General features: G+C 39.5%; 1 protein-coding gene across 2 annotated transcripts in view; it reads right to left on the minus strand.

Annotated features, from left to right (window-relative positions):
• Window positions 1-15,588, minus strand: part of HHIP (hedgehog interacting protein) — a 182,015-nt gene that overhangs the window by 776 nt on the left and 165,651 nt on the right. The window contains exons 12-13 of one of the 2 annotated variants that reach the window (XM_061583971.1): window positions 5,639-5,787; window positions 1,511-1,639 (exon numbers count right to left, since the gene is read on the minus strand). In XM_061583971.1, the coding sequence (XP_061439955.1) occupies window positions 1,511-1,639; window positions 5,639-5,787 (278 nt within the window). Of the gene's footprint in view, window positions 1-120; window positions 1,640-5,638; window positions 5,788-15,588 lie in introns of those variants that run through there. The other variant, XM_061583972.1, reaches the window with a different exon arrangement.

Here is a 15,588-nt window from a genome sequence, read left to right on the forward strand (position 1 = left end):
CCCTGAGGATGTTCCTATAGTTCAAATATTAATTAATACTTTAACAATTCTGAATACAGCATGTACATCAAATTTATTGATAAATTTACAAAAAGGAAACAGTATTCTGTTAACTCTTCAAGAAACATTTACATTTTAAACCATATTTGGCAATAACCATAATTTTAATGATTTGTACAAGTATCCTCTTACACAGGCAAGACTTTAGCTAAAATGAGCTCCCATCCAGTGAAGTTCCATTCAGTGTGAATTCTGCAATAAATTCTTATTACATATAAATGGGCCAGTCCTGATATAGTGGAAAGAACTCTATCAACATTTACAGTGACTGGTTGCTGCTGTTTCTCTGTCAATTATGAAGTAAGGCTGACACAAGGATAAACTTCTACATTAGGTCCATAACACATTAAAGAGTATATTCACTCTTTCACTCCCCTTCATTCCAATTAAGTTGGAAAAAATGTAACTTCAGTATTTTACAGGACATGGTAAAGTTGTTCATCTAGATGATGTCTATATTATAAAAAATAAAATAAAATAAATATGTAACAAACCCAGTGTCCATTGTTAAATAAGTTTTCAATAAAAAACAGACCTTCTACAATGACTGTTTTTAAAATACGCAGATATAATTTAATTATTAAGAACTTGAAACACTGTGGAAATTAAGCTGCGATAGCCACATTTTTGCACCTATGCCAGGTAAAGTAGTTAATTGCATAACATTCTGTTACATTGATAGAGGTGTAGATTACAATCTTAGAATGAATTGCCTATATAAGAATGCATCAAGGAGTTCTGAAATATTGTTTTGTTATGGTAGGATGGATTCACATGACTATGTTTTTGATACAGTAATTGCAATTTTCATATGATAGCTTGGTCATCTGAAGCTTCCAGTGGGTGATAACTACCACAATACCATTTCCATCCTGTTCAGAGAATAGCATTTAATGGGAGAAAAAAAGTCAGTTTGTTTATCAATCATTACATGAATTGAATTGCAATTGGTCATTTGAATCTACTTGCTGTTTGTTGCACTTTAACAATGGTTAAAATTAATTTTTAATAATGTCCAACACTTTCAAAACTCCTTTCTGATTGCTATAGTCAAATACTTATACACATAAAATTGGTGGGATATCAAATAATTCATAGTGACATAACTGAAAATTATTTGTGACTAACAGTGGCACTTCTGTGTAAACTACTTTACATGAGGAAATATAATTTTAATATTCCACAAGTTATGCAACCAGATGTTTGTGCGTAAATTGTATGTTTCTGCTTCTCTGAAAAGATTAAAAGACAGATCTACAAACCCAATGGAATCACTGGAGTTTCAAAGCAGGATAAGGATCTTTTTATAAAAAAAAAAGAGGAAGAAGAAAAGATTCAAAAACAAATGCCCATTGAAAATGTGGTTTCCAAATAAGTCCCAGAAACTATACAATGTAGCTGGTTAGATCCAGCAAATATGATGTCATGTCTATGATCTGATCAAGAATACCTGCCCTTGTCACTCTTCGGATGTTTCTATCCACTTGTTCACATTGAGGACCAAGATATCCTTTTTTACACAAGCATTTGTTTGGTCGTATGCAGACACCCCCATGTCGACAGGCTGGATCACATTTTGCTGTAAAAAATTCAAATGCTCTAATTAAGAGGCTTTCCTGAGGCTCAGAAGCAAAGTCATATGTACAAAATGGGAACTAGTTATCACAATAGTAGCATTATTAATTGATTTATTTAAAAATACTTTCAGGCTTCCTATAGGCATCTGGTTGGCCACTGTGACAGCAGGATGCTGCACTAGATTGGCCATTAGCCTGATCCAGCAGACTTTTCATATGTTCTAACAATTTGCTTTGTATATTTCTCAGAATATAAAATAGGCCATGATATGTTTTGGGATGGATTACTTGCTAGGAAAAAAAGTGGATAAAAATATAATTGAAATATGTTGCAGTTTGTACAGTATCTCTCTAATTTAGGGAGTTTACTGTATTCTTATTAAACATCATTCTGCATATTTATTTATTTGCTTTTGTTTTATATCACACCCTTCTCCCTGCAGGAGCCCAGGGCAGCAAACAAAAGGACTAAAAACTTTAGTTTTAAAACATCATCAAAATAAACTTTAAAACACATTAAAACAAAACATCTTTAAAAACGTTTCTTAAAAAAAGCTTTCTAAGATTAAAAACATTTTAAAAAGAAGGTTTAAGAACATATTAAAAAGCAATTCCAACACAGACGCAGACTGGGTCTCAACTTAAAAGGCTTGTTGAAATAGGAAGGTTTCAATAGGTGCCGAAAAGATAACAGAGATGGCGCCTGTCTAATATTTGTTGTTATGGGCCTTCAATTCGGTTACAACTTATGGCGACCCTATGAATCAGCGACCTCCAAGAGCATCTGTCATGAACCACCCTGTTCAGATCTTGTAAGTTCAGGTCTGTGGCTTTCTTTATGGAATCAATCCATCTCTTGTTTGGCCTTTCTCTTTTTCTACTCCCTGCTGTTTTTCCCAGCATTATTGTCTTTTCTAATGAATCATGTCTTCTCACGATGTGTCCAAAGTATGATAACCTCAGTTTCATCATTTTAGCTTCTAGTGATAGTTCTGGTTTAATTTGTTCTAACACCCAATTATTTGTCTTTTTTGCAGTCCATGGTATGTGTAAAGCTCTCCTGCAGCACTACATTTCAAATGAGTTGATTTTTCTCTTATCCGCCTTTTTCACTGTCCAACTTTCACATCCATACATAGAGATCAGGAATACCATGGCCTGAATGATCCTGACTTTGGTGTTCAGTGATACATCTTTGCATTTGAGGACCTTTTCTAGTTCTCTCACAACTGCCCTCCCCAGCCCTAGCCTTCTTCTGATTTCTTGACTATTGTCTCCATTTTGGTTAATGACTGTGCCGAGGTATTGATAATCCTTGACAAGTTCAATGTCCTCATTGTCAACTGTAAAGTTACATAAATCTTCTGTTGTCATTACTTTAGTCTTTTTGACGTTCAGCTGTAGTCCTGCTTTTGTGCTTTCCTCTTTAACTTTCATCAACATTCGTTTCAAATCTTTACTGGTTTCTGCTAAGAGTGTGGTATCATCTGCATATCTTAAATTATTGATATTTCTCCCTCCAATTTTCATACCTCCTTCATATTGGTCCAATCGCACTTTCCGTATGATATGTTCTGTGTACAGATTAAACAAATAGGGTGATAAAATACACCCCTGTCTCACACCCTTTCCGATGGGGAACCAATTGGTTTCTCCATATTCTGTCCTTACAGTAGTCTCTTGTCCAGAGTATAGGTTGCGCATCAGGACAATCAGATGCTGTGGCACCGCCATTTCTTTTAAAGCATTCCATAGTTTTTCATGATCTACACAGACAAAGGCTTTGCTGTAGTCTATAAAGCGCAGAGTGATTTTCTTCTGAAATTCCTTGGTCCGTTCCATTATCCAACATATGTTTGCCATATGATCTCTGGTACCTCTTCCCTTTCTAAATCCAGCTTGGACGTCTGTCATTTCTCGCTCCATATATGATGAGAGCCTTTGTTGTAGAATCTTGAGCATTACTTTACTTGCATGGGATATTAAGGCAAAAGTTCGATAATTACTGTATTCTCTGGGATCCCCTTTCTTTGGAATTGGGATATATATTGAACGCTTCCAGTCTGTGGGCCATTGTTTAGTTTCCATATTTGTCAACAAATGTTTGTCAAAATTTGGACAGATTCAGTCTCAGTAGCTTGTAGCAACTCTATTGGTATGCCTTCTATTCCTGGTGATTTGTTTCTTGCAAGAATTTTAAGATCAGCTTTCACCTCACATTCTAAAGTTTCTGGTTGTTCATCATATGGTTCCTCCGTGAATGAATCTGTCATCCTGTCATCTCTTTTATAGAGTTCTTCAGTGTATTGCTTCCATCTTCCTTTTATTTTATCTTGGTCAGTCAGTGTGTTCCCCTGTTGATTATTCAACATCCCTACTCGTGGTTTAAATTTCCCTTTCATTTCTCTAATCTTTTAGAATAGAGCTCTTGTTCCCATTTTGTTGTCCTTTTCTATTTCTATACAATAAGTATTGTAATAGTTTTCTTTGTCCCTATGTACGAGTCGTTGTATAGTTGCATTTAGGGTTCTGACCATGTTTCTATCTCCTTTTGCTTTTGCTTTCCTTCTCTCTTTAACCATTTTAAGAGTTTCTTCAGTCATCCATTGAGGTCTTTCTCTCTTTTTAACAAAAGGTATTGTCTTTTTGCATTCTTCCCTGATAATGTCCCTGACTTCACTCCATAGTCCTTCTGGTTCTTTGTCAACTAAGTTGAAAGCCTTAAACCTGTTCCTTATTTGATCTTTATATTCTTCTGGGATGTTATTTAAATTGTATTTTGGCACTATGAGTGCTTTGTTATTCTTCTTTAGCTTTACTCTGATACTCGATACGATCAGTTCATGATCTGTACTGCAGTCTGCTCCTGGTCTTGTTTTTGCAGGAAGTATGGAACTTCTCCATCTTCTGTTTCCAATTATATAATCAATTTGATTCCTATATTGACCATCTGGTGATGTCCATGTGTACAGTCGTCTTTTTGGTTGTACAAAAAATGTGTTGGCAAGAAACAAATCATTAGCTTCACAGAATTCAATAAGTCTTTCTCCTGCTTCACTTCTGTCTCCTAAGCCCCATTTCCCCACAATTCCTAGTTCTTCTCTGTTCCCTACTTTTGCATTCCAGTCCCCCGTGATTATCATATATGCACTGCCATTGTCTTTCTTTTTGCAGAGAGAGATTTCTTGAGTTGCAAGGAATTCCAACCTTCAGCTCCATTTTAAAAGGAGTTTTTTAAAAGAAAAAGTGCAATGAAAGTATAAACAAATTAAAAAATGATACATTTTATTTTGTTCCAAGAGGGGCTGTAACTCATTTAGAGTGGGCATTGGGAGTGCCCACAGAGACTTTTGGAAAGAGTAGGTACTCTTCCAGATACACTGTTCCAACTCTCTAGGATTCAGTTCTGGAGTGAATTGCCCCTAGCTGGGCAGGTGGCGGCGGCCAGAATGTCTCTTTTCAATAGCATAACCTCAGGGAATTCCTTCTGTCTTTCTGCCTTTCAGCAGTATAGTGAGACAGATGTTTTCCAAGGATGCTACAGCTGCATGCTCCATAGTTTTTCCTGCCTTACTCTTTCTCTTCATTTCACTGTATCCCACCTCCATCTTCTGGTAAACAGATCTATTTTTGCAGCCTAGAGTCTCTTGTATGCACAGAGATACTGAATGAAAGCTTAGAGAAGCATTTGAATGATGGCAAATGAAAGTTTGTTTGATGACAGTGGTAGTCCCCAGATGTGTCTTTTCACTCCTGTGGTCCCAAACACACTGCTTATGAACAACATCCAGAATTCATTTTGCATTGTTTATCAAATGCATACATGGCGTTTGACTAAAACAAATTTCCTAGCTTCTCCCTCTACAATCTTCTTTTTTTACCCACTCATTTTTAGCTTTAATAAATGGGGTACTTAAAATATATGAGTATTAAAAAACATTTGTTAGAAGTTGGTAGAGCCTTGCTATTTTCATGGATTACTGTGAACTTGGATTACTAACCGGTTCTGCAGAACTCGCCTTCCCAGCCTTGGTTACAGCAACATTTTCCGGTGGGAGTGCAGTGCCCATTTCGACAATGCCTTGAGCATTCAGATGTCAGTATCTGGGCAGGAAGAGCTGTTCTTTTGCATTCTTCTGGGACTAACGGCCTGTAGAAAAATATACAGGCAACATACGTATTTAAAGTCAGGGTCAAAGAGAAATAGTTTACACACAGGCTGGATTCATTTTTGTTTGCCAAAACAAAACTGTTTAAAATGGCCCATGCAACAGAGTTTTACGAAGCATGGAAAATAGTATCTTAACTGGTAAGAACAGGCCTTATAAAAATTGGTTTGGATGCTAAAAAGAATAAAGCTTCTTTAAAAGTTCTTCTCTTTAAATGTTAGCCCAAACACATCAATATTAGCAATTATAGCTGATAATGGTGCCACTGATTTTACAGAGATGTTCCTAACATATTTAGCAGAGATGTAAGGGTAAGCCTAAAACAACATGCACAGTATCTGTCTGTCTATCTATGATAAATTCAAAATTTTGGGGACACAGAATCATAAGGCTTAACACAGAATCATAGCTAGGCATAGACAGGACTGCAGAAGTGAAGTTTAGCACATATAGACTGCATGGGCAATACTGTTAAATACAAAGTTGATGAACACAGAGTTTTTGGTAAAGACAGTTTGACAAATGTCTACATGAGAAACCTAGAGGTGAGATACTATGTTAGAAGACCAAATTTGCTTATCTTGTCTAGAACAGCAAAGCAAGAAACTGGGTGAGATGTTATCACTGAGGTGAAGACAGAGGTCTAGGGAACCAATCAGAAAGAGACATCTCAAGGGCACCTCCTGACATCCTTTTCATTATGCATTCATGATTATTTGTGCTCATGATGGTATTGGGGGTGGTTACATGCAATCAATACCGTTTGTTCCTGCAAACTTTTCCAGGCAGACACACTGTTTCATTTCCAGTTGGTGCATGCACTGTAGCTTCTTGTTGAAATCCTGTAACTTTTCATATCACAAATGTTCTGGGTTCCCCCTCCCCTGCTTTTGTTGTACTGTAGCTAGGGATGGTTGAGAATTTTGATTCAGTTCACATTTCAAGCAGAATTTATCAAATTTGCACTTTCCGAAACAATATGAGAACTGAAACACAGCCATCCTTTGAAATTAGCATTTATTAGAATTTTGGGATGCAGTTCGCCAACTAAACTATATTGATAAAAATGCATATATTAGGAGAAAGTGTGCATAAAAATGAATATATGTGAAAATAACATGCAAAAAGGCATGATGTGAGGAGAAATAGCTTGCAAAAATGTGTACCTTTGTGAAAACTGCCTGCAAAAATGTGTTTATTTGGAGAAATTCACACTAAAATGGTGGAGAATATTCATGAGGATTTAAAAAAAATTTTTTTGCAGATTGCTGCACAAATGTAGAGACCTGAATTTAACATTAGAAAAGCGAGAAACTGAGAGAACCGAAATTGATAGATCTTTCCATCCCTAGCTGTAGCTCAAGAGTGCTCCTCCAGATGGCAATTGTGCAGTAACTGGGAAAGCATTGTAGAACTAATCAAACAGAATGATGTGTTGATGGCCCAGTATAAATCCACCACTAATTCATTACTGTTGCATCAATGACACAAGCTGGGTGGAGAGAGGAAAAGGGAATAAAAGGCTATTGGCAGATACGTTCTTTCTCCCTCTTCTGGAGAAAGAAAGAAGTAAGTGCAGGAGAATTGGGAAGGGGGGAGAGATCTGGGATGGAGGAACTAAGTCAGTACTGGAGGAAAGAAGCAGAAGGAACAAATGGACCCAGGGTTAAGACCTGTACTTGAGGCACTTGGAGGTCACCACTTGCACACTAATAGACCATTTCATGTAAGAACCAATAGTTTGGTGTTGCTTTTTTCTTTTATATGTGTTTGTCGTAGTTGTAACCTAATAAATTTTTCTAATCATTTGCTTGGTCCACATGGTGGGAAGCCCCTTTAAGCAGGGTGGTAGGATCCCTGTTGGACAGTGTTGGAACCACATGATACAACATTTCACCAAAATTCATGCATAAGCTATTTATCTATCCCAGAAGCCAAAATTGACATAGATTATAAATATATGTATTCAGAATTTTTGTTGGCAATCATCTTTCCCAGTAATACACACACTTACTCAGAAGTAGCTATGCTTAGGATTACAGCTCAATAATTATCCACAAAGAACATAGGACAAACACCACCACTAACAAAAACAATAATAGTGTTTCCATGAATGTTACATAATGCAATAAGAACATAAGAAGAGCCTGCTGGATCAGGCCAGTGGCCCATCTAGTCCAGCATCCTGTTCTCACAGTGGCCAACCAGGTGCCTGGGGGAAGCCCGCAAGCAGGACCCGAGTGCAAGAACACTCTCCCCTCCTGAGGCTTCCGGCAACTGGTTTTCAGAAGCATGCTGCCTCTGACTAGGGTGGCAGAGCACAGCCATCATGGCTAGTAGCCATTGATAGCCCTGTCCTCCATGAATTTGTCTAATCTTCTTTTAAAGCCATCCAAGCTGGTGGCCATTACTGCGTCTTGTGGGAGCAAATTCCATAGTTTAACTATGCGCTGAGTAAAGAAGTACTTCCTTTTGTCTGTCCTGAATCTTCCAACATTCAGCTTCTTTGAATGTCCACGAGTTCTAGTATTATGAGAGAGGGAGAAGAACTTTTCTCTATCCACTTTCTCAATGCCATGCATAATTTTATACACTTCTATCATGTCTCCTCTGATCCGCCTTTTCTCTAAACTAAAAACCCCCAAATGCTGCAACCTTGCCTCGTAAGGGAGTCACTCCATCACCTTGATCATTCTGGTTGCCCTCCTCTGTACCTTTTCCAACTCTATAATATCCTTTTTGAGATGAGGCGACCAGAACTGTACACAGTATTCCAAATGCGGCCGCACCATAGATTTATACAACGGCATTATGATATCGGCTGTTTTATTTTCAATACCTTTCCTAATTATCGCTAGCATGGAATTTGCCTTTTTCACAGCTGCCGCACACTGGGTCGACATTTTCATTGTGCTGTCCACTACAACCCCGAGGTCTCTCTCCTGGTCAGTCACCGCCAGTTCAGACCCCATGAGCGTATATGTGAAATTCAGATTTTTTTGCTCCAATATGCATAATTTTACACTTGTTTATATTCAATTGCATTTGCCATTTTTCCGCCCATTCACTCAGTTAGACTGTCTTGTTTTAAGTTAGTGTAACACAATAATAAACTTCCAAGTGCCTAATAATTTAAAACTGCTTGGAATGTGGTAGATTCTCCTTTGCTAGGCTGGATGTCCATCTATCAGGAATGCTGTAGCAGTGGCTTTCCTGCATTGGCAGGGTGCTGAATGACTTTTGAGATCCAGCTCTATAATTCTGTGCTTCTATTACTATATTTATCCATGAGTTTCAAAAATGCACGTTTAGATACTCTGGGTCATTACGTCTGTTTATTTATATATTTTTTTTATTAGATTTATATCCCGCCCTTCCTACCAGTAGGAGCCCAGAGCCCAGCTTTATGTATTCACGGCATTGTACCCTGCTCCTCAATTGAAAGGACTTCCAGAGTGGCTTCAAGAGCAGCTTACAAAACAAGACAGTTCCTGCCTACAAACTTACTATCTAGAAGGCACAGTATAAAAGGGAAAAGGGCTTAAATACCAATTCTTAAAGTTACCATTCTTATAAAGACCAGTTGGGATGGAACACAGTTCAGGTAGCCTGGTGGCATGTACAGGGTGGGAGTGCTTGTCCTAAACCGGTGCCTGCAGGCTGGGGGGGCTGGATGTGGGCTAACAAACTGAAACTTAATCCACAAGACGAAAGTGTTGCTGGCCAAGGGGAAAACTGCCCCAGGAATAGGGTTGCAACCTGTTCTGGATGGGGTTGCACTCCCCTTGAAAGGGCAGGTCCGTAGTTTGGGAGTTCTTCTGGATCCTGCCCTGCTGCTGAAATATCAGGTGGCTGCAGGAGCCAGGAGTGCTTTTGGCCAGCTCAAAATGGTCTACCAGCTGTGTCCATTCCTGGAGGCAGCTGACTTGGCCACAGTGACACGTGCATTGGTGACATGGAGGCTTGATTACTATAATGAACTCTACGTGGGGGTGCCTTTGAAAACAATTCAGAAACTACAATTGGTCCAAAATGCAGCAGCCAGAATGTTAACAGGAGCATGGCGCAGGGAGCATATCATCCATGTGCTTTATTGATTCTACTGGCTCCCAATTTGTTTCCAAGCCCAATTCAAAGTGCTGGTTTTGACCTTTAAAGCCCTAAACGGCCTTGGACCAGTGTACTTAAGGGACCGCTTATGTCCATATGTTCCTACCGTGGATTTAAGATCATCTGCCTCTGGTCTCCTCTGCGTGCCTGGAATGAAAGAAGTTAGATTGATAGGCATGCAGAAGAGAGCCTTTTCAATTGTGGCTCCCAGACTTTGGAATTCCCTGCCCCAAGAAGCCTGCTTTGCTCCCTCCCTGATGGTTTTCTGGAAACTTGTAAAAACTATTTTGTTCTGGAGAGCCTTTGGTTGGGACTGACGGGTCAGCCTGACACTGTTTAAAGTTTTTTATCTCTTTATCTTTTAAGTTCTTTTATTCTCACTCTTTTATATGTGTATGCACATATATACATGTATGTATGTTTGTACGTGTGTGTATGTGTATGCATCATGCATTTTATGTATTTCAAGTGTATTTTATGTATTTTCATTTACTGTAATGTTTTGTTTTTATTGTGTATTTTATTATATATGTGTGCTATTTTATTGTAGTCGCCCTGAGTGCCCTATTGTAGGGTAGAAGGGCGGGATAGAAGTATTTTAAATGAATAAATAAAATAAATTACTAGGTGACTGATGAGAGAGAGGAGAAGGGCAAAAGGCAGCCCATCTTTCAGCACAGCCAATGGAACTGCCCTTCTTCCTTTCTCCCCTTCTGTTGGAGCCTGAGGGAAAGCTGGTCTCTCAGCAGAGCCAATGGAATGATAAGTGAACACAGACAAGCCAGGTGAGCAAACCCCTGACACTGGCCCCACAGGCTGAAGCTTATCTCCATATTTAGAGGTCTAACTAGATGTGACCTGCAGCCCTGTGTTTGACGTCAGTCACTGTGAACAGTGCAGAGAGCCCTGTGCATGTGTGTGCCTGCACACAGTTTCATTCTGACCTGTTTGTTTCCCCTGAAAGCCCTTTCCCCTTTCATCTTTTCTTTTGTCTCAGTTCCATGCCTGGGAGAAAGGATGGTTGTGGGGGGAAGTAGGAGAAGGGTTCAGTATCCTTCTGCAGCTTCCTCTTCTCCACATTAAATTGACTCTGATGTTCAGCATAACTCACATTCTGATGCAGAATCCATGCTGCAGTCACATGCGATAAAATTCTCAACAATATCACTCTCCCCAAATACTAACACAGCACCATTCAGGCACATAAACATGTTCTGCATAGAGTACCAAATATAATTTCCTGCTAGCCATAAACCAAATTGTATGGCTGTGGGTAAGTCACTATTTCAGGGACTAACTGCATGTTGCACGCTAAAACATAGTGTTCTGATGCCCTTAAAAAAACATCAGCAGCCACAAGAAAGCTGCTTGTTTTAGAAGAGAATTTAGTGAGGAGAATTAGTGAGGGAAGATGTGCTTAAAAGTTTTCTTGCTCAACATTTCTCCATGTCAAATTTCCCTCAAGTGGCTTCACAAAATACAGTGTTAAACACCCTTGGGAAACCGTTAAGCACCCTTCCCTCCTTTACTATTTCTCTCCAAATTCCTCTCTCTGGAAACAGCTTTGCTTTAAAAAAAAAAGTGTTGTAACACATGTTAGCATATAGTTAGTTCCTAATTACTGTCTTGGCTCACATCCCTCTTTGCTCCTGTATCTATTTCCTTCTCGGCAGTATTGGAGATGTAATGTGCCACCACATGTTTTACAGGTGTCCAAGGTTCCTACTCCTCAGTTAACTGAATTTATAGCTGGTTGTATAGCTGTTGTGTAACCCACACTTGGCTTGGGTTGTGTACATTCCCCACCCATTCAAGGACCCTGGAAACTAGTTTACCTCTCACAGAGATACATTTCCCAGCATAACAAACTACAGTCGCCAGGATTCTTGGAGGGAAAGTGTGTTTTAAATGTGCTTTAAATATATGGTGTGTATGCAGCAGTAGTGTAGTGGCAAATTCAGAAGTGCAGGGTCCCTTCATGTTAGTCACAGCCATGCCCAGCCCCCATTTTTCGCTGCGGGATTGGGAATGAGATCCTTGTTAATGCCTTCTCTCACAACAACAGACATCCCTAGGAGTCAATAAGCATTAAAGATTAGAATGTTAGCTACTGAGAAGAGTCTTCTCAGACTTCCTTTCACTCTGATTGGCTCCAATCAGCAGGAAAGAACAAGGAAGCATGTTAGAAGATTCTTCTCAGTGGCTACCTCACTCCCTTTTTATGCTGGTTGGCTTGTAGGATGCTGGAGACATAGGGACCGTGCTGGGACTCTGCTCCCAAAAAAGTAAGGAGTCTAAGACCCCCTGAGACCCTGGACAGCTCCATCTCTGGTATGCAGACTTGGAGATGGAATAGTGTCAAAAGTGATCTGAATCAATACACCCTCTCTGTTTATAGACATGTTTCTGCTTCCTCCTTAACACAAAGACACATGATCCTACAGGAGCTTATTCTTGATGTTATATTCTCAAGGAGTATGAAAGAACCACATGTTGGTCAAGGAGCCCTCGAGCTCTAAGGGAGGCGACTGTTCCTTCCAAAAGCCTTTTTCTTTCTCTATACTATGTATAGCAGGCATTGCTGTACTACAACTCCCATCATTCCTGGTTGGTGGGCCAAAGGTGTATTGGATAGAACCACTTCTTTCAGACTCACCCTGGTAGCAGTGATGAAATGTGGATATTATTTCTGGATCACAATGTATAACTGAATCACAGGACAGAATCAGTAGTTGATGTGGACATTAAGAACCTCTCCACTGCTAACATCGGTGCCATTCATGTAGGAGTACAGTGGAGAGCTAGATAGCCTCCTGCCTATTATACCATGATGAAATTGGTTGGGGAAATGTATTATTCTCTTCTGTGCTGACTGAACTATTACAATCCTTGACGCGTGGTCATCATAATGGATATATAAGCATAATATATAACCATATATATAATGTTACATGTATATGGAGCGAGAAATGCCAGACGTCCAAGCTGGATTTAGAAAGGGAAGAGGTACCAGAGATCATATCGCAAACATACGTTGGATAAAGGAACGGACCAAGGAATTTCAGAAGAAAATCACCCTGTGCTTTATAGATTACAGCAAAGTCTTCGACTGTGTAGATCATGAAAAACTATGGAATGCTTTAAAAGAAATGGGGGTGCCACAGCATCTGATTGTCCTGATCCACAACCTACACTCTGGACAAGAGGCTTATTGTAAGGACAGAATATGGAGAAACCAATTGGTTCCCCATCGGAAAGGGTGTGAGATGGGTGTATTTTATCACCCTAATTATTTAATCTATATGCAGAACATATCATACGGAAAGCAAGATTGGACCAAAATGAAGGAGGTGTGAAAACTGGAGGGAGAAATATCAATAATTTAAGATATGCAGATGATACCATACTACTAGCAGAAAGCAGTAATGATTTGAAACGAACGTTGATGAAATTTAAAGAGGAAAGAACAAAAGCAGGACTACAGCTGAACGTCAAAAAGACTAAAGTAATGACAACAGATTTATGTAACTTTACAGTTGACAATGAGGACATTGAACTTGTCAAGGATTATCAATACCTTGGCACAGTCATTAACCAAAACGGGGAGAATAGTCAAGAAATCAGAAGAAAGCTAGGACTGGGGAGGGCAACTGTGAGAGAACTAGAAAAGATCCTCAAATGCAAAGATGTATCACTGAACACTAAAGTCAGGGTCATTCAGACCATGGTATTTCCAATCTCTATGTATGGATGTGAAAGTTGGACAGTGAAAAAGGCGGATAAGAGAAAAATCAACTCATTTGAAATGCGGTGTTGGAGGAGAGTTTTTCAGATACCATGGACTGCGAAAAAAACAAATAATTGGGTGTTAGAACAAATTAAACCAGAACTATCACTAGAAGCGAAAATGATGAAACTGAGGTTATCATACTTTGGACACATCATGAGAAGACATGATTCACTAGAAGAGACAACAATACTGGGAAAAACAGCAGGGAGTAGAAAAAGAGAAAGGCCAAACAAGAGATGGATTGATTCCATAAAGGAAGCCACAGACCTGAACTTACAAGATCTGAACAGGGTGGTTCATGACAGATGCTCTTGGAGGTCGCTGATTCATAGGGTCGCCATAAGTCATGGTCGACTTGGAGGAACATAACAACAACATACTAGCGGTCTCCAACACCTATGTTACAGATACATTCCTAACTGGCTCTTCTAAACAGTGGCGGGTGGTGGCTCCATGTCAGTGCGACAGTGGAATCTGCTCTGGGTTTTAGTCCTGAAGCACCTTGACAGCTCCTTGAAAGTCTGGACTAAAACCCAGAGCAGATTCCACTGCCCCACTGACATGGAGTCACCAGCCACCACTGATTCAAAATACTGTATTTTGCAGTTAAATTGTCCCACAGCAACACAGGAAGTTCATGTTTGACAGAATGTAAGATGGAGGTATATCCATGGATGTCCAGAAACCTTTGACTCTTGTGTGGCTGGAATGTAGCTTACTGTACAAAGGCAAGAATTGTATCCATTGCCCAATTCACTTTTGACTCTGGCCCTAGCCATTTTTAACCATTTTTAACGGCTTGGGTCCAGGCTATTTGTCAGAGCGCATCGCCCTCTATGTGCCTGCCCGGGCCCTGAGATCTTCAGGAGAGGCCCTTCTTTCAATACCTTCATCCGCACAAGTACAACTGGTGAGGATACGAGATAGGGCCTTCTCGGTGGCTGCCCCTAGGCTTTGGAATTCCCTCCCTAAGGAGATAAGAATGGCCTCTTCCCTGCAGTCCTTTCGTTGACAGGTAAAAACTTTCTTATTTCAGCAAGGCTTTGATTCCGAAGGCGGCTAAGGATAGGCCCCAAAGGAGGTCATATTGCTCTTGCTTGTTTATTTTTTAATTATTCTGATTTTATGAGTATAGTTTTTAATTATCAGAAATAGTTTAATGCTATTTTAAATTAGAGTTCATTTTTTAATTATATCTGTCTATATTTATTTACTTATGTATTATATGCTTTTAACTTTGGTAGGTTTTAATTGTATCTGTTTTTTATCTGGAAGCCGCCATGAGTTCCAATTTAGAAAAACGGCGGGGTATAAATAAAGTTAATAAATAAATAAATAAATAAATAAATATAAACCTCTGATCCCGCCTACCATTGGCATGCAGCCCCTGGAATGAATGCAGACCTTAGCTGGAAAAGGTTCCCTATCCTTGGTGTAGAGTATTTGAAAAGGTGTGGATGCCCAACTCTTTTCTTATATGTGCTGCCTGCCTGCTTAAGTGATACCACCATCAGTTGCAATGCATACAACGTGCAGGCTGTTCTCATATCACCCCCTTGGTATGGTCAATTTTGGGACAAAACTTCAGTGCATTGGGATTTCTCTGGTATGGAGCATGCCAGGAAAGGCTGAGAAGATACAGTAACTTTTAGCCATACTGTGTTCTCTTCCTCCTGTTTCTCTTTCTTTGCTTTTACAGCAGAACTACACATTACCTCACTAAACATGTGGTCCCGAGCAGCAGTTTGGGAGTTGGAGGCATTTTCAGGTAGAATCCATGGGTGGGAGTCAGATGCTTAACTTCCTGTACCTGCAAATTGTCCTCCACAAGCCTTTCCCAGGCCTCTCTTCCAGGCTTATTTTCATTTTTGGAGCCAACAAG

The sequence above is a fragment of the Rhineura floridana genome, chromosome 9 (assembly GCF_030035675.1).
Source record: "Rhineura floridana isolate rRhiFlo1 chromosome 9, rRhiFlo1.hap2, whole genome shotgun sequence".
Taxonomy (NCBI): domain Eukaryota; kingdom Metazoa; phylum Chordata; class Lepidosauria; order Squamata; family Rhineuridae; genus Rhineura; species Rhineura floridana.